Source organism: Leuciscus leuciscus (genome assembly GCF_965113295.1).
Source record: "Leuciscus leuciscus genome assembly, chromosome: 10".
Classification (NCBI taxonomy): Eukaryota; Metazoa; Chordata; class Actinopteri; order Cypriniformes; family Leuciscidae; genus Leuciscus; species Leuciscus leuciscus.
In genome coordinates, this window is record NC_138734.1 from 8,986,252 (window position 1) to 9,011,059 (window position 24,808).

Here is a 24,808-nt window from a genome sequence, read left to right on the forward strand (position 1 = left end):
CCAGTGTCTCAAATGCTGCTTTAGCAGTCTGCAGGGGTTGCTAGCACTAGTTCATGAGGTAAATTCACCATAGTAATATTATTTGGCTGTCATTCTCACTGTTCTTTCTAAGCTCGGGGCAGCTTTCCACGCATCACCCCAGTACAAAATAGACCTCCAAGGGAATTGGATGGAGCTCTCATCTGCATGCTAATGTTTAACCATCCAACCCAAATGTCTGTATAATCACTTTCACAGCAGAACTCCATCCGGTGAGCATCCCCCGCCAAACGCTGAGCCATGTGTCACTGTCAGACAGTTACGACTATTTCTCTCTAAGGAGGACAGACAAACAGACTGAAAAACACGCAATAAAAAACTTCTCCTGGCCTACATGTGACCTCTTGGGGTTAAGCAGCACTTATTGAGGTTTGGCTGATGAGTTCTACAGGTTTTTCACCCATACAAGCTCCATGATCCTTTGGGAAACACCTGCTTCTGGTCAACGTCCGCTTTTATGACCCTGCTTCATCTGGCTTTTGGTTTTCAAAAGATCCACTTCAAATAAGAACACACCCCTGTCTTCAATTATGGCACATTCAAAAAGGCAATCAGCACAAAGACATTCAACTGTAGACCATTGAGGTCAATTGTAAACAACTGAATATAGCTAACAATCAAGAAAAGTGTTTTTTGGCCGAAGTATTTTACATTTTTATTCAATAAATATTACAAAACTGAAAAGGAGAGCAACTACTCGAAGTAAATCCCTCCTGTAGTGGATACCAGAATGTCCACAGCAAGTCTTTCACACAGTAAGCACCAATAAGCAACAAGCCTCCCGGGTAAACAGAACCGAAGGTGTATGAAAGCAAAATTATTCATATTTTGCAGAATCAAGTTTGCATGGTGCCAAGTTATTACTTGGATTACATTTCAGAGCTATAGACAAATTCACATTCAGAATAATTGCATTTCTGTGGTTGATGCTCATCCATCATTGGAAGTGTTCATTCCCCCAAAATGTTTAATCCAACTAAGATAGGGATTTGGAGTTGAGAAAATCGCTTTAACCAGCCTGAAGGGCAATGATCTATATGAGTGAACATACCACAGAGACCTGTCCCAGCCTCCCGCATTCCCAGAATCCACAATACAGCGAAGACAATTAAAGAGCAATGAGAAAGAAAGTAAGGCAAGGGGGGCCTAGCTTATAGATAAAATTATCATGATGCCACAACAAGCAACTGTGCTTCCGTGTTCGTCAGACAAGCAGCGTTTAGTGATCAATAAGTACTTAATTAGACTTAATAAATGCTACGTTACTTTAAACATTCAAAATAAAATGCAAATATGCATTTTAAGAACAATGCATGTTTGTATTTGCATATTCTTTGCAAAGGCCCTAAATGTGATAATGATGACCAGGGTCCATGAACAAAGTCATCATTTTGCCAAATCCTGGCCCTGATCTATCAATAATGACAGAAATCTAGTTTATGAAAACAGGGTGAGCAACCTCACGCACAGCAATTATTGATAATTTCCAGCTCAATTTGAATGAGGCTCTAATTTAAAACTCTTTTTCAATGTACCTGAAAAAGTGTGACCACCGACACTTTTCATACTCCCATAAAATCTCAACTTTGAGACCATGTCCTCATTATAATGACGGACTGGCGGCAAGTACCCATCAACGCAACTATAACACAGCCAACTAATGTGACGTATTTTGAGTGAAGTGTTTTTTGCGAGACATTTGTGCATTGAGCGGATTGAGTATGCTGCTGCTGTTTTGGCACAGTCCATTTCATCTTAAGCACCGCTTTGGATGGTTCATGTTAATAGCTTTCTACGCTGTTAATTTCAAGAATGACTGGGCAGACCCCATAGATCACTTCTGCTTGATGATGAGGGGTACACGATAACCTCTCCTGCTCTCTTACCTGTAAATCTCACCTTACTTTGTTTTACACTACAGTAATTAAAAGCTATATTTACCCAGATAACAATAAAAATGGCTTGGTTCCAAAACCTAGTGAGCTGCCTTGCTGTCTACATAGGAAGCTGCTTTCTAAGGTGACATACAAAGACCGCTCTACATAGTCAACATTTCTGTGAGTCATAAATATAGCAAAGTGCACAGGAGACTCAATTCACAATTGATTTCAACAGAGATGATATGTTGCTAACAAGAGATGCTCAGGTAGACCAGCCATAAATCGGAACCGGACGGTTGCTGATTGTGTGTTTAGTGCAAAAATCGCCCAGTTTTTCATTTTATTTTGGCCAATCTCTATTCTGGGCTTGACGGCATTTCTTTTTTTTTTCAGTATAAAGCCTGTTTATAAGTGCAGCACTGCATTGTGAAGAGCGGTAACCACATTTTTAAAGAGATGTTTCAATATTTAAAAAATATGATGTGCCATGTTGGATTTTTTTTAACTGAGCTGGTCAAAGTGCATTATGGGATTGCCTTATCCACAAAAAAAAATAAAAAATAATAATAATTAATGCTGCCTTTTAGCTTAAAAAAAAAACAGCACCATAATTACATTTTGGAATACCCTTCATGTTAGGAGCTCACCTATGATACCTTAAAATCGTGCCTATAAAGGTTTTGGAACAGAGCCAGTGTCTTTGCCAAGTCTGCAGCATTTGAATAGAGCAAACTGATGCATTTGATAACAAGATTTCAGTACAGGATTGTGAAAGAGAATGTTTAATACTGAACAAGGCCACTTTAAATGAAATACAAAAACACTTTGCATAAAGCATATTAAATCAAGCTCAGTGGGAGAAATAGCACAATCCTTCTTTGAAAAATAAATAAATAAATAAAACAGAACACAAACTAACATCTTAACTCATTTAAAATGCATGACTAAACTCCGGTTCAATGAATGTGCACACTGACAGATGAAATCAATAAACAGAAACTGGCTTTTTAATGCAACACATTGTTAAACACCGTCAAAGAAAAGCGGTTAAAAGTGTGAAACGGCATCAAAGCGTAACTGCAACTGCTAAAATCAGGTCCCTTCACCAAAACAGTTTCAGTTCATGCTTATGTAATATGCTCTGATGTGAATTGAAAATGGTTTAAAATGGTATGGGACTCATGTCAAGGCGAGTAACCTAATGCAAAAGTAATGAACACTTTATTTGGGAATAAAGCAGATTTTCAACACATTTGGAAATACAATTGAGGAGTGTTAACCATCTGTCTGACTTTACCCCAGTTTCTCATGAGTGGAGTGGAACAAGTGATGGTTTTACACCCACACACACTTGTTTGCCAGCTAAACCATCCATTGTGGGGGTCACTACAGCTTGTATATCACTTAGACCTTCAAAGAGGGCTGACATTAATAGGCTCACCTTTTGACCTCAAAGTGAATGACCAAATTCCTGTCATTGCACATAAAGAAAAGAGTAAAGCCATTTGACGTGAAAGGGAGCCAAGCTTTCGCAGCAAACAACGTATATTTCCCCCTCGCTGAACTCTTTTGAGCATTTGTAATCTTTCTAGTGCACATACGTGAAAGACCCTGGGCGATCTGATATTGCTCATCGTAGCAATTTAGAGAGCGTTGGCAAAACTCACAAATTAAAAACGCCACTCAAACATGGCTTTCACAGTCAATGGGATAATCAAAACACGCAAGGGGGGGAATATCACAAGATGTTCTTCTTCTCTCTCTTGATTGAACCACTTCAAACACGATTCCTCCAGCCAGGAAAATAATCCTGATCTTTTACATGAACCACAGGATCATCTCTACACAAATCAGGCAAGACTTTGTGATCAAAGAGCAGAACGCAGAGAATCAGCTGTCGTTCTCTGCGAAAAGGGGACTCATGGGTAACAAGGCCAACTGGGTATTTGTTCCATTCTGTGACATTCTGGTAAGTAAAATATCAAGCCGACCTAAAACTCAGAATTGACCCTATTCATTTTTCGCTCTATTCATAGTTTGTCTAATTGTGAACATTTCATCTGAAAAAAGTAGTGACATCTATATTTTACATATTTTATATACTGTAGCACTTTATTTTACAGTCCTGTTCCCCATGTACATAAGATGTACTTATTATACTCTAATTACAATAACTGGATAATAACTGTACTAACCTTGAACCTACTCTTAAACCCAAAATTAACCCCTGTAGTTACCTTATATTACCCAGTTCTTTTTTAGGCAAGTACGTACACATAAGTACACATACTGTAAAATTTCACTGATAAAGCACCTTTCATATAGTATGCAGTAGCTGAAAGTGCTTTAGAAACAGGTGAAAAAGCATTTTGGGCATTCAGCCATTTTCTACCCCAGATTAACTCGACTGATTCCGACACGTACACGCCAACCACTTTCCTAGGTAGGTCACCTTGAAACAGCCCTCTTAGTAAAATTGATGTTTGTGGTGGGCTCAAATAATTAAGGTACAGATTAGAGCTCCTCCATGAAATACTCCTTAAATCGAGCAAAACTATGATGAATGCTTATTTTCTGAAGCTTTAAAAAGTTTCCCATTCCGTTAATGGAAAAAAAAGTATTGCTAAAAAAGGTATCACAGGAGGAAATGACGATTTACGGGTCAGTGATGGTTTGCCAAACACTGGAGTTTAGGAGAAATTATCCATCTAGCATCTGTTTTACTCTATAGGGAGAGCTATAAGTCATGTAATCACTATCAAACAGCACAGCCCGTTCCTTAACTCTTCTTTCATCCTTTGCATTGCTGAATGAATTTTAGCCACAAAGAAGAGTTATCCATCCGTTGTGTTTTTATATGAACAAGGAGAATTAACAGCACAGATATGTTGTATCACAGCCCAACATGTGTTAGTTGAAATTCACTGTACACACTTTATGACAGAATGCAGGGATTTTATGTGTTCCTTGAGGAAAACCATCCCGGTAAAATGGAAGAGCCAAAAATGAGCATTCTGTCATTATTTACTCACCCTCATGTCATTCCAAACCTGTATAAAATCACACAGGTTTGGAATGACATGGGTTAGTAAATTTTGACTTTTTTTTTTCATTCTGATCATTCTGCGGAACACAAAAGAAAATATTTTTGAAGAATGTTGGTATCCAAACACGGTTGGCCACTGACAATTTCACAAAAAGAAAGAAATTCATAAAAACCTGTGAGGTTAAGAAAGCATCAATCTATTGATTCATCTAGCCTAGCGTTGAGCCATTTCAGACATTATCAATAGATCAGAATACCCGAGAGATTCCTCAGGCCGCATTACAACCAACAGGCTGCAAATTGCCCTATTAATAGATTAGCCTGACGGGTTCCAACTTGGCAAAAAAAGTGGACGTGAATCTCAGAGCAGATAACATTATAAATTACAACACTTCAGCCCATGCTTTTCAATGGGAGAGCCTTGGGCGTCAAATAACAGCAAGCAGAACCGCATCCATATAATTCATTATGCTTCATTATTTTACTCAGCTTCACAGCACCGCTAATATTCAGCTGTACGTGTAGCTGCACGTGAAGTAACCAGCTCTGACATGAACATGTTCACATAGATTTGATTTATGCTGAGTGATTGCTTTGCTTCAGAAAGAGAAACAATAACCAGATGTCTTCTAAGACCCCCCATTCCAGCTGTTAATTGCATGGCAAGTGTCTAGTAAACACAGAACAGAGGTGAACAAAGAGGGATGTGTTCGCTACGCCCGGGTTGTGTATATCATTAGATTTCCAAGGTGTCTTGTCAACAGAGCATGCTTGGGTTTGTTTTCTCAAGGATCTTGTCTGAACGGATCTTTGCGACTTTTCTATGCTCTCATAACCTCTCCCACCATTTTTAGTATGCATTATGACTTTGAAGTCTTAAATTATAGGCTACCCTGGATTTTTTTTATAGTTCTATGCATATCATTACTGTCAAGAAAGTTAAATATTTTGCTCCATTAAGTTACCAGTCCTTGCTAATGGTGAGAAACGCAAGCCAATTAATTCTTTAGTCATCCCTTACCCACAGGAACAAATGCTCAAAATGCTGACTCTTATTACAGTGTGCCACCATCGACAATTTTACTTCTAGTTCCTGCATCATCTTGCCACACGAGTCATTTGGTTTTATTACATCACATGACAAAAAAAAAAAAAAAGTCTATGGGAACTGAATCTGAAAGCAGCCTTACAGGCACACAAACATTTGGTCACCGTTTGATTCCAAAAAGACTGTTCCGTTTCTGGAGTCACGCCAAAAGCAACACGTCAAAGCTATTTGAGCCAAGATATTTGCAACTGTAAAAGGTGCCATATATTCCATGAAGCTTAGCGATAAAATCAACTCATTATGGTAAGATCTAGGCATTCTTTGAGTCTTGCACAACTATTAGTGAAGCATTATATCACTACAAAGAGCAGCAGAATATTCTTGAAATATTCAAGGATGCAGGGATGTCTTCATCACTTAAGAGTGGAAAAGCGAGCTGATAAAGGGAAGAATCACCCAATGAAAGGATGTGCAAGGGTTATTATCACATAAGCCTTTCACTCAGTTGACCCTGAACAGCTGTTTTGACTGGCTTAGCTTCTTCTACAGAGCCACTAGGGGCAGGCCGGAAAAGCGCTCTAAGACCAACCAATATATCAGACAGTTTGTTTACAACATTAAAGGTCAGCAGTGCAGTATTGATTGGAAAATATACACTCAAGAGCAGTTTATTAAAAGACACCTAATGCTGGGCCAATAGTAGTACTGTCTCTGAGTCTCTGGGGAACGCAAATGAATTGAATACTCTTGCTGATAAGGGAAAGGGATGCTTTTAAAGGGAAACTGTATGTTTGAATTAAAGGTTACTATGTCATTTCATGTGATCTATTAATTTTACAGGAAGGAAGTTCAGGTAAAGAGGATGAACGAGGGAGGGCGGCTACTATGATCTTCACAGAGGGGTCACACCCATATATCACTCACGGACAAAGCAAGTGTTTTTAATCTGACAGCCAAAGGAAAGTTAACTAATTCCAACTCATACTTGACTAGAACAAAAGTCGTTGCACCTTAGAACATTATGAAGCATATTAATTGCCAGAACTATTTGCAAAAATATTACAAAAAATTGCTAGGTCATTAAATATCTTTGTTTGCAACTATATATTCTGTCAGGACTACTCAATTTTTAAAAAGTTCACTTGAGATTGATGCTTTTTTTAAAGTGTACATTATGGATCAATGAAATAAGGATGCCTGAGAGGAAGTCAAAAATGTTTGATACAAATGATGTTTTTACCCCCAGGAAAATATTAATAATATTAAAAAATAACTGCTTTTGTAAGAAAAAAAATAATTTTTACAGTCTGGAGAATTTTACACCAAGAGGTGCGTATATTCATCATTAAATTGTAATGTGAATGATTCATCGCTATGGGTTAGGCTACTTGATCCGTCTCCAACCATGGCACTCAATTTGACATCTGGCGTCAAACGATGTTGTCGAACAAGGACTACTAAATAAATTATCACTTGTATATGTAAACATGAATACCCTTTATCTCTTAAAATAATTTGAAAACTAGCATCTTTTGTTCCCTTATATTACCTGCAGCTCTTCAATAACTCACAATTAACAAGCAGAACACATATTCTAGCGCAGCATCACTATCGCCATCTGCCTGTATCTCATGCGTTCAGTTCGAGTCCGTTTATCTTAATTATGGCAACACTGTATCATCAGAGAGGTTTAGTCTAACTTTAAACAGTTATGAACCGCATAGTATTTTAAAGATGTCACTAAATGACAATAGCGCACATTTGACTGACAAACATCCTGCAGTTGAGCTCATGGACTTACCTGGAGCGTTTAACGCGACCAACAGGACAATCCAAAAAGTCGCCAACATTGCCATCACGCCTCACGCCAAATATCCGATCTGATATTGCGATCTGAAAAGAGCGATCCGTTGATTCATGCAACTTCAACACAATCCACTTCTGTCCACCCCTTCACTATACGACAGAAAGTCAACTGTTAATAAAACTGCATTCAATGAAGAGTTTAGCACAGCCAGGAATCTAGATCACATCCAAAGCCCGTGTAAGATACTGATCGAATCTGATTCTGCAGATGAAAAGTCCGCTCGACGAGGCGGATAAGAAGCAGACAAGTTCAGGGATCCTGCATCCCAAGCGTTGAATCCAGTGCGGCTGCTCAACCCCCTCAAAACAAAAGCGCAATAACAGTGAACCCTGAATAACGGGGGCGTTTAATGCATCCGTTCCGTTTGCTCCTCAATACAAGTATGTTTAACAAGATTCTGTACTTTGTTTTGCGCCGTAGTAACCAGAATATGTCCTATAAATCCCAACGGTCCCGGTCTGTTCCCTCAGTTTGAGAGTGTGAGGATTATCAGATTATTTTTGTTGGGTGCTGAAGATGTTTCAACGGACCTGAAATCCGTTCCGAACAATTTTTTTTCCCGAGAAAACGGACTGATTCTCCAGAATATGGCAACAATTCCGTGGTTTGGCGCACTTCAGGCACTGCTGCCACAACCTTAACTGTTCTAGTAGCTGATACAAGCGCGAGGAGAGATCCGAATCAAGGTGACGTCAGAAAAAGGCGTGGTTTCAACTGTAGTGTAGGAGGAGGATTTAGTTCATTGTTGCCATGTCCGCTTATATTAAGCGACTCTGTGTTTGGTCTTGCTTATGGCAATGGTGGTCTACAGTTTTTGTGGGTCTTATTTCCAGATTACAATCACATTTTGGGGGGTTTGCTAGTGCATAGATATACCCATATACTATTTAAGCCACACTCATAACATTAATCAGTTAGTTTGTTTTCCATGTTGTCCCATATTAAGGGTTGACAAACTGACAGCGACTTGCAGAGACAAAGCAATTTACTGGACATCAGTTATTTTCAGTAAGATTTGGCGATTTCCAATAGCGCAAGCCAAGGGACCATGTTCCCCTATTCACATTTTCTCAGAAGCGGAAGTTTTTAATAATCTTAATTTTTACATTCCCAATTGATCCAATGACAAAAGATAAAATCCACAAAAGCCTTTCTATGAGTTTCCAAAAGAGGAAAAATAAATAAATAATGAGAGCTTGATCACAGTGGTCAGAAGAGAGAAAGATTTGCCACTACTCCCCAAAAATGGTCAAAAATATAGATTTTTTGATAGAGACTGAAGTATCTGAAACGCATCCAATAGCCTACTCATTTTCTGCAAAATACACGATACATGATACCATCTGCACTTTCTCATTGCTCTGTCATCTCTCCGACAGCGAGTTATGGACTCTTCTCCCCTCACTCATTCATTTAATTTGCTCCAGATGTATATGGTTGGTTACAGGACTTGAATTTCGACTTGATTGCTCGTAATTTTACTCATTCACACAGATTTTGTGCTCACACCCAACATGCGCGTGCATAAAGCTGCTTATTGCATTTAAACAGTCAAATACACACAAAATACTGTCAAAATGCCGGTTTTGATGAATATTCATGTAAATTCAGTCAGTTATGTTTTAAGTGAAATGTAACAGTATAATTGATCCGTCAGGTCTTGAAGTGACAGCAGCCTGATAGGTTATACCTGCTGCCAAATTATGAGATAATATTAAAAACATCTATATGGCAGTTTTTACCAGTAGCACCTCACACGAGATCCAGAGGGTGGAGTTGGATCCAGATCTAAGGGGTGGAGATTGGTAGGTTTAGGGGTGGGTTTAGGGATCAGGGGGTGGAGATGGGTGGGTTTAGGTATATGCAAGGTGGGAGGAGTTGGATCTGGATCCAACTCCTCCCCCTGGATTTTGTGTTCTGCAGTGAGGACCATCTAGTTTTTACCTATGTTATCAATGTCAAAACTGTGGCCAGTGAAAATGCTAAGTGGCTACTTTGGAAAACCACAAAAAAGTTAAAAATGAGCAAAAAAAGTTAATGTCAAGCCCTTTATATATATTAACAGATGTTAACCGTGGAAATTCGCCATCACAGTCTGTGAAAAAGATACAACAAGTGATGCAACAAGTAGAACGCACAACTTTATGTAAATAAGCAGCAATATGATGCACGTATATTGTGTTTTCTCAGACCAAGTTGACCGTTTTCCCGAGTAAGATCTGGCAACACTGATTTAGTCGCCATTGCGCAAAGTTAACTCTGAGGGGAGGATTAATTTCACAGAAACGATAAAACAATATGCTTAAAGAGATCTTCTACACGATAAACCGGAAGATGTCAACGTGATATTATTATATGTGAGATAAAAGGTTGTCGAGAACAACTTATTCCACCGCCAAAATGACTATTTTGTGTCTACGACCAGCTTCTTTCATTAACAAGCCATCAGTCAAGACTTTGAGGGAATTTGCGGTCGTAACGCCGAGGTTTGCAGTCAGTGCTTTGCTTCACTCGATGCAGCCATTAATATATGACTTTATCATAATTTATTAACAGTTGTACCTGTTTCCATTTCATGAATTGATTTCAGGTAGGACAGTCTGTGTGTGACAGAATGTGAGGTGATTGAGTGGAAGCAGTAGAATACTTCCCTCTGCTGGTCGCCTTCTTATGACTCGGTGAGTTCCTCCGGGTAAACCATGGGGAATTAGACATCAGTGTGGAGTTTACCCTTACTGAAATAATTTATTTACAGACCCACCATCAATTTACTTCACGTGAGGGAAAATTACATTGAAATGTATCAGCAACAAGAAAACAAGCAACCTGGTTGAAAAATACCCAAACAAATGTCTTTCCTAACCAAAAAACAAAACAACTACCATACAATCCTGTTGCATTCAGCTGTCTATTGATAATGAAGGTAAGAAAATAACTTAACCTTTAAAGGGGCATAATTATCTCAGTACTTTATTTATTTAATCATTTCCCAGCATTACTACTTAACAACTAGCCTATTGCATTCATATTTATGTAAAATATATTAACATAGCCTTCTCATAGCCAAGATATTAGTCAATGCCAGAGTTTTTATATTAATAGTATTTGCATGGATCCTCTCTTCCAATATTTTGGCAGATTTTTTTTTACCCACTCACTCACCGTCCCTTTCTGTATCCCCCAAGATACAAAAATCATTGAAGTCTTTATTTTTTCTGATCTGATGTATTGTAGCATACACATTGATAAAACACTAAATTGGGGCATTTAAATAGGGAGACGCAGGGCAAGGCAGAAACATGTGAGGAAAAGAGAAACAAACTAAATAGATTAATAATAACACAATATGTTTGCACTGCAAGTGAGGAAATTTGACAGAAAGATTTACAATGTTAGTGTTATGGGGCCAAGATCCCCAAAAAAGAGGACTTTACTCTGGAAGCACCCAAAGTCGCTTATAAAAAGCAGACACTGAACACTGAAATCTATCCAAACCCCAAAAGGGGCTGGCAAATAAATGACCAAAATCTTGGTTGCCTCCAAGTTCCAAATAAAAAGAGAAAATAATCAAATGAAACACAGGTGCATTTTATTTTTAAAATAGTTTGTATATTGGAACATCTAAAATCTATCCAAACCACGGGGCTGGCAAATAAATGACTAAAATTGTGGTTGCCTCCAAGTTCCAAGAGAAAATAAAATTCATCTGTTTCATTTGATTATTTGTAAAATATTTAATTTAATGGATCATCCAAAATCCATCTAAAACCACATAGGGGCTGGCAAATAAATGACCAAAATTGTGGTAGCCTCCAAGTTCCAAATAAAAAGAGAAAGTAATCAAATGAAACACAGATGAATTTTATTTGTAAAATATTTAATTTATTGGATCATCCAAAAATATGCATTATAATATGAAATATGAAGTCAGAAATTATAGTCAGAAATGATCAAGATAGACTCTAAATTATAAAGATAGTTCTGACACTAAATTATGAGTGAATATTCCCTGCACATTTGAGGCTGTTGTAAAATAGCCAATATACACATGTGTCTGCAAATGCGTTGAATTATAAATGAATATGGCAAGTGGTGACACTTTAAACAACAAACTATATTTTGTCTTTGTGTCTGACACCTTTCAATAACAAGTTCTCTGTCATCTTAGCCTGTTTGGGACACATCGAGCTCTGTATGTTTGCACTATTCATTGTTTCTTTGTCACTATCATGTGTAAATAATGTAAAGCAGTCTTGCACACTGATAGCTGCACAAATATATCTACAGCAGTATAAATGATGCAGCAAAATATCTACCGGCTGACACAAGTCTACCATCGCACAGTATCAATGCACCACCCAGCCTTACTGCCACATTGTCACAATAATCTTGAAATGAAAAAGTGATAGTAACAGATGCAGTTTTCATGTGATGAATGGAAGCAAATTCTTTACAAAAATTCCTAAAATATGGTGGCAATATTGAACTCACAAGATACAGTTTCCCATGCGCCGTGGGTGGGAGTTTCTCTCAACAATTTACAAATTGGGATGACTGATTTTATTCATCAAAACATTCATTCTGAAGTGTTGATGGAACAACACTGTTTAGTTTGTAGGATCTGGTGTTTGATTCATAGAGGAACATGTGGAGCCTCCAAAACATAGAAAGCTTGATCTTCATACTCTGTTCTCTATATAAATGACCAGGGACAGAAAAAAAAGGAAAAAAGGGACATTCATCTGCACTGAATATGAGCCATACATTCCTTCCATTGCACCATTCTCTCACATTTAGAAATGACCTATTAAACCCACACATGACCTAAAAGTTTACCCATTGCATGAGAGTTCAACCCTTTACTGTTTGTTTCTACAATAAACAAACACTCCTTTCTCCTCCCATTTTCTCTGCCACAAATACAAATGTGAAAGTTTAGACAAACACAAACGTGCAGTTTGGCCATCCATTGTGGGGCTCCATGAGGTTGTATGTACATACATCTCTAAATATCACACCCATGGGAGACAAAAACGATCACAAATACACAATATTTATTACAGTTTGTTCCACCCCAATATCAACAAACACAGCTGAGCATCGAAAGACTTTCTGCAGCAGAATGGGATCATATGCACATTTGAGTCTCTTAAATGATTTAATGGTTACTGAACGGGCCACCTTGTCGATATCGTGTGTGTCAGAATTACAGAAGCTTTACACCCCGATGAACCTCATTTATAAGAATCAACACTAAGGACCATGCTATTGGATATTACTTAACTCATGACTGATTTAATGATTATGGAGTAAGGCTGTATCCAAATATGCATACTTCCACAATATATAGTTGGCGAAAAAAAGAATATCCGAATTCACATTATTCATAAAACAGTGGATAATAAGACTGTTTATGACTGTTCACCAAAGTGTCTGGAGTGTCAAAGTGTCACAAAATCTGGAGGAGGACTAGAACAATGAAAAACAATTCAAGATATATTTATATTTAGAATGCAATGATAATGTTTCATCCAATAAGCAACCTAAAAGCACTGCGAGCATAATGTTGCAGACTTCGCACGCAGCGCTTTGAATCATTTTGGTGTCCCAAGAGCAGAATGATGTATGGTGTATCTGGACTGTGTCGGAATCTGAGCGATTTCCAGGAAGTTCGAGAATAAAAGAATGTGTTTCCACTTTGGATGTCACTGTTAAATTGATTTCTCAGGGACACAGCAACAGAGTTAGGATGTGTTTATCATGACCAACAATACTGTGTTGTAGACCTGCGGCTCGGTCATCATTTGAAACCCAATGCATACGGCTGAATTTGTCATTGACATTCAATACATGCAATATGATACTCAGGATAAGAGGTCCAAACAGACAAAACATGCCTGTCGTTGAGTAGAGCTGTTACATTCTTGTATCTACATCCCTCATATTTCAAATTAAACAACACTGCACTACTATTAAAAGGAAATTAACACATAATGTTATATGTACTATTAAATAATATTTTAAAATCAATATAACATGGCCATTTCCCACTTTTAATTTTTTGACCCACAGAATTAAATAAGCGGTTGTTGTCCCTTTAAGGCTTTTAAGACCAAAGCACACAGCCTATCCTTCAACAGACTTTGCATCTGGATCACATCATAACAGGTTCACAAGTGCTGAAATGTGCTGCACAAACTGTCAATAAAATCTTCTTCTGCTACTTATGGTGTTTAGGAATAATAATGTATCTAACATACTTTATTATTTCACTGAAACAGTCCATGCCAAGCTGCTACAATATGGAAAGAACTGTACTGTATAAGTATCATGTATATGAACATGTGGAATGTCATGTATTATTTTTTCTCATGTTAGAAAGCTGCAGAAGATCAGAATGAGCTTTTTTCATTTTTATTTTTCAACCATTTGCCTACCTATTCATGTTTTATGATACCATCACCACTGCAATGTATTTTGTGCTTTTCAAAGGGTTTGTGCAATAGAGCAGAATTGGATCACATTTAAAGGGTTAGTTCACCCAAAAATGAAAATGTCATTAATTGTTCACCCTCATGTCGTTCCAAAGACTTTCGTTCATCTTCGGAACAAAGACGAAGACCTTTTTGATGAAATCTGAGAGCTTTCTGTGCCTCCATACGCAACTACCACTTTGACGCTTCAAAAATTTAATTGACCGGTTTAGCCCAAATTTTCTGAAAATAATTGATTGCTTTATATGATGAACAGGTTTAATTTAGTATTTTATTCACATATAAACATTGATCAATGAACATAAACAGAAGCTCAACCGAACCTGCTCGGGAACAAACCTCATTGGTTCCTGCGGAAGCTCAAATGTGGTGGGTAACGCGAGAATAAACCTCATTGGTTCTCGCATGGCAAGCAAAAATGCTTGAGCTTCAGTTTACCAAAACTGATGTGTGCATTGATGAATGTGTAGATATGAATTAAAGCCTAAATTCAATCATAAAGTGAACGTGTCTCTTTAGAACATTTGGACTAAACCGCTGGATTAGTTTTACAATCTCTTTATGAACATTTTGAAGTTGCGTAGCTGTAAATGGAGGGACAGAAAGCTCTCATATTTCATCAAAAAGATCTCCATTTGTGTTCTGAAGATGAACGCAAGTCGTACGGGTTTGGAACGACATGAGGGTAAGTAATTAAAGGCAGAATTTTCATTTTTAGGTAAACTTTAAAGTCTGAAGACATCATGGAATATGAAAATATAAGTTATCAAATTCCCAGATGTGACCAGTTTGAATCAGTCTGATGGATCCGTCACTTATTTTCAGTTACCAATAGCCTATTGTTTATGCAATGAAATTGATAAGTAGGCCTACCAAATGTAATAATATGATAGGAAATATGTTAACTAAAAGAGAACAAAATTTCCCCCCTCGTATTTAATTATTATAATTCTTTTTGGTTAGTCTCAATTTTACATCTCTAGATGGGTAGAATTGGCATTCTCTTTGTTTTTCTACTGTCAGAATAATCAAATCTAACATTATGCATCAAGTGTTGCCATCAAAATCCTGAAGACTTCTGCATTTTTGATTCCTTCCCTCTGTGGATCAGTATTATTTTATGTTTTAACAAACAGCTGGCAAGACATGCATGTACGCTAGATGACATATTCAGTTGTTGTGCGTCTGATGATCACTGTAATTTTCTTCAACGATAACTAGTTTGATGTCAGTGGGCTCTTACTTCATTTTTTTTTTAAACTAAAAACAGGCTTCTGAATAGAGATCACATTGAAGATGTAAACACATGCTGTCCATTGTACAATTCTCACTGGATCTCATTGAAGCTTACCCACATTAAGACAACAGTGTTAAGGAAACATGCCAACTGCTTATTAATTAAACTTTAATGTGTCTACAATTACACAGAAACCATATTCCGTGTTGGTCTGACTATTTAGCCATGACTGTAAGGCAAAGTCAGCGCCATCTGCCCGCTCAACCACCCACCATCTGGGATGTATTTACCTCAGCGTCCCTGATATCACTTTATTGAGTGTTTATCAGTGCTGCACCTTCCCACCGTTGGGTCTCTGTTGGGGGGTGGGGAACTCATGTGACTGTCGAGTGTCGGGTCAACACTTTGACAATCTCCTGGTGAGACAACAGACAGCACATCAGACCTGGTTTGTCAGCTAATACAGATCCACTTACAGCAACTTATAATAAGTTGAAATTATAATAATATTTGTCAAGTAACTACATTCAAAATAAATAAATATCCTTTCAACAAGAAGGCCAGAAGGTGCTGAGACTGTTAGATCATCAATGTTCTTGTATTTGGCCTTATATCTGTCACCTATTTTGTTGTTGTTGTTGTTGTTGTTGTTGTTGTTGTTGTGGAAATTACAGTGGGCATTGTGACTTCAAGGTTTGTGCTATACCTACAAGAAATACAAATATCAGCACAACCATATAGGGTAATCTTATCTATCAGAGCACTACACAACCCAGTTAAAACAGTGCTGTAATAAAAGCAAAAGGTGCTTCCACCAAGTATTAGTTCAGGGGTGTGCTCACTTATGCAGTTAGTTACGCTACCTTTTTTTTTTTTTCTTCTCTGAAACTATTTTTTTCAGTGGCATTGCAGGTTGTAATTTTTACATTAAATGTGCAAAAGTTCTGATATTATTTATTTTTGTTTAATTTTTTACATCACAAAAATCTTTTTTTTTTTTACTTTACTGTACTGAATGTACTGAAGCCTAATGTCTATACTTTACTTTAATGGTTAAACTAATCAAGAGCAGAATCAAAATAAAAATTAAACACGTGTATACTAAATGTAGGGCTGCACGATTAATTGCAATTTACATGGAATCGCACTTAAACCAATTTGGCTTTGGCTGTGATTATTTATAATGCACAGCTTGTCATTGATGTACGGCTCTGTAAACGCTGCTCCATCTGAAAGCACTGTGAGTTTGAGTCACTATAACGTGCATTTGAAAAAGCAACCTGCGTCAAACACCTTTCCAAACATGAGAACTTTTTTTTCTTATGAACCACCCATTTTCAAGATTTGATCCAATCCAATAGCTGAAATTCGATCCGATTACTTTTGAACAACTGGGCCCAGAATATGAAAACTAACCATCAGATCAGAATTCACAATACTGTTTACATGCAGCAAATTTAAATGTTTTGGGGTATTGTTCGCAAATTAGTTTCAGATTTGGACATTTCACAAATAATGAATATTACAATATTTTTTTGTAAATAATCTAAATATGTGCATGCTGTTCTTTTCAACATTGTGGCCATTTTACACTAATAACAGATGTGGGAAATTTTTATATGGTCATGCGGATAGAGAGAAACTAATTTCTTTGCTTTTCTTTATTATGAACTTGGCCGGTGTGCTCTGAGATTTGGAGACTGTCAAAGAAAGCAGTGCACCATGACCCTTCAGTCATATAGTGCATAAAGCATTAGAGCCCTCTAGCACATGCTGGCTAAAGGGCATCCTGACCCAGCAGCGCATACTTTACAAATCGTGCCCTTAAAATGAGGCCCCAAATTTGAGCTTAAAGGCCCGATATACTCAAAGCAAAATCTGATATGACATCATTTCGAACAAAATCAGGCTAAAAAAAAACTTCGTTTGGAGTTTGTTTTTCATGAAACTTTATATAGCTTTGCTACTGCTATGATAAAGAGACATCCACTCTTGCACTGCGTTTTCAATCATTTCGGATGCGGAACAATGAAGGAAGGGGTGTGTATGAAGGTAATATGATGTCATAAAGAATTGCATGCGCAGGGTAAGATTTGTGAAAGTGTACATAAGATTGCAAGCATAAATTAAATTTGCATGCGCAAGAGAAGATTGTAAAGGTGTAAATCGCCTTTCAAGTGTGAGAAAAAAATATTTGCAGCATTTGACTGTTATTCATAAGTGTAATTCATGTATTTTGAAACTGCAGCTTCGTGCTAACGCAAAATACTGTAAATAGGATCTGTTTTCTTCTGACTTCCATTTTTCCGCGCTTACACTTTTGGCACGTTTTTTTTTTCATACAAATACGGCCAAAAGCACTGCAAGCCTGTGAACAGCAATTTGCAACCGAAAAACAACAGAGACAGGAACTGCAAAACAGATTAATTGTGTAAAATCAAACTTTGTGTAAAAAATAAGCTGTTTCTACGTCACGACGGTTCCTACGCTACGTCCTACGTCATACGCCAGCATCCATCTCCTGTGAACGCGCGTCGACCGTTGCCGGAAGCCAGTTATTTTCATTTATAAAGTTTTAAATATGTATATTTTTTTACGACAAAACCCCACGGATCAGAAGGCCTTCGTTTATCCCCCTGGAGCCGGATGGATTACTTTTGTGAAGGATGCATGCACATTTTTGGGATTGAAGGAGGTGGACCCCATAACTTGACATTATAACCACTGAAAGATCTAAGACATTTTCTAAAATAACTGAAAATGTGTTCGTCTGAAAAAATGATTGACATATGCATCTCGAACGGCTTGAGGGTGAGTAAATCATGGGTTTAATATCATTTTTGGCCGCACTATCCCTTTAATCCAGAGATCATGGTTCTTTACGGCCCCTGGACAGACGTCTTTGAATGATCACCATGAAGGCATTCAAAGTGAATAATAGGACCAGCCCTCTGCATGGCAGTAGACCAAGTGGTATAACCAACGCTTATATCAAACTACCTATGTACACTCTTAAAATGTAAATACTGTATTTGAAAACAAAGCATGGCACATGTTTTCTGTTTGGTCTGGGTTTTATATTTTGTTCAGTTCAAAATTAGTGCCTATGATTAATTAATTGTGGCTTTGTTGTAAAGCCCAATCTGTCTCTGCAGCTTACAAATACTTTTACTTCCTGGTATACACATGAATATTAATGAAAATACAGAAAAACCCTGGAATGCCTGATTGAGAACCAAACACCCTTGTACAAGGCTAGCAGTTTTGCATGAAACCTGATTGCTTAGACATCTTTATTAGACTAGAATGGTCAAACCCCAGAATGACCAATTTAAAATCCAAACCTGACTTTACCCTTAGGCTGAACTTTCATTTCCTTATTTCAAAAGAATACATTGTTAAAATTATGTGCATGTTCTATTGCCATTCATTGGCTTACTTAGATTTCATAATGTATTCATCAGCAATGTGATCTATAACAATTATGTTATTTTAGAGATTGGGACAAATGCTGCACCTGAGAATAAGAGGATGGCATGCCAGATAGCATCCCTGGAAGCCTATTTCCACCTTAGAGTAAAATAAATAATTAAAAAGGTAATTGTAACTGTCCTAATTGCAAATGTTTTTCTTCGTATTGAAACGTTAAATTGCACAATGTGACCAAGCTTTATATCAAAAATACCTTTATATTTGTTTTACTCTGAGGATGTAATGGGCTTCCATATAGATACAAAGCTCAATGACCAGGAGAGATAGGCTTTTCCAGCATGCTCCCGCTAGTATTCGTAGGTATTCATACAATTTTAAGCTTTTATTACAAGAGTAATGCCTGGTCACTGATTGGTCCCTGAGCAACCAATCACAGTGAAGATATGACCCATAACCCACAGCTCCACTATGTTCAGCATCTAGAGGTCTTCTAATGACACTATCCCCCATAAAATCACATTTTGGCAAAATATATCATTTTATCCCAGTCATCATTGAGACACTACCTAGATTATGCTAATACTGTACACAAACAGCATTACAGTTTTTAGATTTATTGCTCGAAAATGTATAACTTCCTCCTGACCTTGCTGGTCCATTAAAGCAGCACTATCAAAGATGAATACACAGATAATCTGATGAGTACGACTGCAGAGGAGAGAGCTCTACCAGGAGCAGAACATTACAGTAGTGCTGATAACGTGTATTACGCGGGATTCAGTAATATTCAGATTAAGGAAGGCTGATGTGTTAATGCTCGAAACGTCCCTGCGGAGACCGTGTTGTGTTAACACTAATCACAGTTGTTGATGTGGATGTTCACAGAGATATCTCACGCTGTTAGCATGAAAATGTACATATGTGATACAGTGTCTGCTGTAGATTCATCATAGGGACATCATAGGGTTTCATTTAGCAACATTAGTGTAGAGAAAACAGCAATGAGAATTTAAGAAACATTTCCCTTTTTTGTATGAAAACTCCCCCAGTCTTGAAAATCCCTATTTTCACCAGACATTCCTCATCTTTACCTTACATTTTCATGCTTCATTATTATAATAATAATGTGTGTGTATATATATATATATATATATATATATATATATATATATATATATATACACATTTGTAGTAGCCTTTATAAGACCATACATTTCCTTTTGTCTTAAATTAATATTTACTTGACAAGCATAATTACTGATAATAATTTTTTTGAATGAAAAAAATATATATAAAAAAAGAAAGAAAAGATATCACTTTATGATTAAAACTACAAAAACAAAATACCAATGCAGTCAGAAAAAAACGATTTTATTTACCTTTAAATAAAGTTTCTTTTTCTTACCCTATTGACAGATTTAAAAAAAAATGTTTTAAGTATTAAACTTAATTTTGATGCAAAACAAGACATAATATATATAAAAAAACAAGACTTAAAATATATAGGAATTTTGCTTCTGAAACTAATTTAATAATGTTTAGATATTTGTACTGGAAAACAAGACAAAATACTGAGGAGGAAAATATTTTTCTTTTTCTTATTGTTACTTGCGGTTTCTTTGCAGTTAAGTGTGAAATTTAATAGCAATTTGTTTTGTGAAAGTGATTTTTTTAAGTAAATCCTACACTTTTTTTTATTTATTTTTTAATGTAGCCAGCAGAACTGGTTTGAAGCCGTGAGTAAATTAAGCAATAGCTTTGAGAAAAAAAATATAAATAGTAGAGATTGCTTTTTAAAGGAGAGACTGTACACCAAGTCAATAATACTAACCTACATATAACCAAAAGTTCAACAGTAACATCAGCTCATACAGTGTGTGGACAGCCAAACACATCTCTCCAGATCACCTCATCCTCTCTTTCTCACTTTAAGTGACTGTATAATTCAGTGTGCATCATTTAGTCCTAGCAGACCATCACTCCTGTCATTTTCCATTCTTTTCATACGGAAGATAGGACAAGCTATGTGTCGCTGGCCACCCGGTTAGCCACTTTACACATTCCTCGCAGTGAGTCCTTTGGAGCTTGAGCCTTAAATGAAAGATTTACAGATACGCCACACGCCCCGTTGTACCCCGGCCATTCGCTTCAGCCCATAACAGTCCTTCAACTTCACAGACCTCTCCAAGTAAAAGCTTTCTAAGAGCAAGGGGAGGAAAAGAAACCGAAAATTACCAAAAGAGCTCCATAGAGTTGAACTATGCAACAGTGCACTTTGTCCACACTGTTATCACAGACCATGTGTCGATCATTGTGATGTTAGGACAGGGTCCTGCTGTGAAATGAAACACCCTCCCTACACAAAGCTCAAGTGTCGCAAAAATACTCAAATGAGAATTTGCTCACAATGAACAATGTGAGATAATGCTACGTACATAAAATAGAACATACATTTGTTCCACTTTCCGTCTAGAGCTAACGATATGTAATAGTAGGTTTGTTCTTCAATAAAGGCTTGTTAATTTAATCAATAAAATTACTGAAAAAAATTATCAACAATAATCTGAGACGTCTTAGAAGCAGAAAAATTTGCATATACTTGAAATACAACAAATATAACCATTTCTGTTTTGGTAACACTTTAGGTTCCAATTCTCACTATTAATTAGTTTCTTATTAGCATGCATATATTAATATTGGCTGTTTATTAGTACTTATAAAGCACAGTTAATGCCTTATTCTGCATGACCATATATTCTACATCCCTTATACTGTTACGGTGTATGTAGGCAGGAAAACGAAGACTCCAAAGAATAATGTTCCAACACAAAGTTTACTTTTCATATAATCCCCGTATAACGTATAAGTATAACGGTGACCGGACCAGGGGCCTATACCATGAAGCCGGTTAAGGTGGATGGCCACCCATCCACCTTAACGAGGTTGTGAAGAAACATAAATAAAAATGCTAAGTATACTTGCAGCCAGACTAATTTGGTAAACTTCAAGTGTGTTAATGATTAGTTAACTTGACGTGTGCTATTTTGAAACAACTAATTTTGTACTAAGTATATTTTAGTTGTAATTAAATTGTATTAAAGCATAACTTAGCATAATACTAAGTGTATTTAGTGTACTTTTGTGTGCTAAATTGGAACAACTTCAAGTATACTTAGTTTACTTTAAGTATATGCCTGTGTAGGAACTAATTAAATGCTTAGATTAGTGATATTGAAGTGTACTTTATTTGTGTTACAAGTACATTACAAATTCATTATGAGTGTCTTCGAAAAAAAACAAGCAGTATACCATAAGTATAAGTATATATACTTATGGTATATATCAATTATCAATTAGTCTGACGTATTATTTCTCATTGAGCCAATGTTAACAGACTATTGCAACAAGAATTTCACTTGGGTCAATTAAAAAATGTAGAAGTTATCGGTCACTTGAAATTTTTGATTTGGGAGGGTTAGAATTTTTTTACAGTGTATATATATATATATATATATATATATATATATATATATATATATATATATATATATATATATATATATATATCCGGTCCGGTCTGAAAACAAGTCAGTATCTGGTGTGACCACCATTTGCCTCACGCAGTGCAACATCTTGCAACAGTGCAAGATCTTTGAGTTCAGCTCATGAAAAATGGGGGCAAGCAAAAGTGTTGCGTTTATCATTTTTTTCAGTGTATATTTGAGTAAAAAGTATATGCTCAGTAATACCTTTGGCTTATTCGAAATACTACAAATTACACACTTTGTCTTCAATAACAAAAGCACTGTTAACCCTCACCAGTGCGTCGGCGCACTGAAGCGTTTTTTTATTTATTTAGTTCAAAGTTACTATCAGATTAAATGTTATAGCCTACTTTGACAAACTATACATCATTAAAAAGATATAAGACTCAAGTTTCAGTATTTGACCACTATAGTATTCTGAGAAACTTATAGTGACAGTTATGTCTTAATTTGTGTCAGGAGTTATGAAATGAAAAAATGCGTTGATCCCTTTAATATGAATTATGACCGTCAGCTGGTCCATTCATAAAAAAAACTCCGTGCTGTCGTCATGACAGTGCTTCACAAAATAACGTCCCTCAGGGCTTTTAGCTCAAAAATGTGCAGACTTGGAGAAATATTGATATATTCTCATAGATTCACATCATATTTCTATAGACAGGAATAATATTTATTGAATTTATACCCAAATGCGTCGATGTAATCATTATGAGCGCTTCTTACTGAGATGTGCTGTGTTTTCAATTCATACCAATAGCCTGAGGGCGCTATATGCACAATAATACTCCATATATGGAACATGAAGAAGAGCCATAATCATGTGACCTTCAAGGACGTCACTGATAGCAGCTACACACAAAGCTAACACAGAGATCGCTGTAATATGCAGATACAGACGTTTTGAAAACAATAAACATGATTGCAATGAAATGTGATTTGCCTGTGTTCTTCAAGCAATGCCAGGTATTTTTATAATAGATTATATTTATAATGTAATGCTAATCGATATAGACTTTATCATTGTACATAATTCTATAAATAATATATTTTCTGTCTGATTTTTTTTTATCTGAAGCCAAATTAGATCACAGAAGATTATTTAAAACACTCCACTTGCGTTTTAAAGTACGTTTGGAACACAAACATGGTTTTAATCTCATAAATGGTCGTGTATTGATGGTGTGCTAAGCTAACATGCTAGCTAGGCCCAAAATAAAGTAATTTGACATGATCTTGAAAAACATTTAACTAAATACAGAGTTTTAGACTTATCATTTTCAGATTTTAAATATAACATGGTCACACATATGGCTTTAGCTGCAGTGCATTTCTAGATTGCTACAGGGCCCACTTCAATTTTATTTTCATGAAAATGTTTCATAAAAATACATTTCTAATAACTTTACAAAACTTTGAAGCTATTTAAAAAATGTTTTTTTCATTATGACAATAATTAATCTACATTTACAATAAACTACCAGGTGTCAGCTTTCAAATGAGATCATACTTGTGCTTTTAGTGCAAAGGGTTCATGAACTGTATCTGTTTCAGTTTGGGTATGTCATTTCTGGGGATTTTTCAAAAGTGGCGTTGCAGCTTAACAGGTTAATAAACAAATAATACTTAGCTACACTTTGTAGCTAAGTAATACTATAATGTATTTTGAAAGTATACTTTCAATGCATTGTTACAAGGATCACTTCCAGCACAAAGTTAAAATATACCTAAATATATATTTTTATAAAAAGTTTAAATACACTTAAAAATAAACTGAATTTTCACTTCAAGTATGTTTTTAGAAAATATACTAAAGTACAATTAATTTAAAGGGTGTTCAAATTTGTATTGTGAAAATAGGGAAAAGCATGATGCTAATATATTTTTAATATATTTAAAGATAGTAAAAAAAATGTGTTAGTATATTTGCAATGCACTATTGAAAAAGGGAATATACTTCAAATACAATAAAGTATACTTTTTTTTCACCAGGGCAGGCATGTTTCAGTTTAGTTTGTGCCCACCCTGGGTTTTAGGCACCATGAAAGTGGTTTGGCTTTTTGGCTTCTATCGCCATAGTAACTTACACTCCACGGCTGACCTGGTACGGGGCAGGTTATGTTCCAGGTAAGAGGTTGCAAACCGAACTTGGACCAATCAGTTGTGACACAAAGTGACATCTTTCTGATGCGATAAAGTCACTCCACCTGTTTCTACTCCAAA

At 36.4% G+C, this 24,808-nt stretch overlaps 1 protein-coding gene and 2 long non-coding RNA genes across 5 annotated transcripts in view; 2 read left to right on the forward strand and 1 right to left on the reverse strand.

Moving 5' to 3' along the window:
• The window catches only part of LOC309508399 (nectin 1b), a 109,880-nt gene extending 101,336 nt beyond the window's left edge, over positions 1 to 8,544 (reverse strand). The window contains exon 1 of the mRNA XM_082183016.1: positions 7,815 to 8,544. Coding sequence (XP_082039142.1) covers positions 7,815 to 7,869 — 55 coding nt within the window. The 5' untranslated portion in view covers positions 7,870 to 8,544. The remainder of the gene's footprint in view (positions 1 to 7,814) is intronic.
• LOC309508560 lies at positions 667 to 5,863 on the forward strand. Its single transcript, XR_014209549.1, has 2 exons — positions 667 to 3,954; positions 3,990 to 5,863. It is a non-coding gene; the product is annotated as an uncharacterized lncRNA (long non-coding RNA).
• Positions 8,545 to 10,132: 1,588 nt separating the features above from the next.
• Positions 10,133 to 24,808, forward strand: part of LOC309508558 — a 39,127-nt gene continuing 24,451 nt past the window's right edge. For all 3 annotated transcript variants that reach the window (XR_014209544.1, XR_014209545.1, XR_014209546.1), the window contains exons 1-2: positions 10,133 to 10,366; positions 10,471 to 10,558. This is a non-coding gene — a long non-coding RNA (uncharacterized lncRNA). The remainder of the gene's footprint in view (positions 10,367 to 10,470; positions 10,559 to 24,808) is intronic.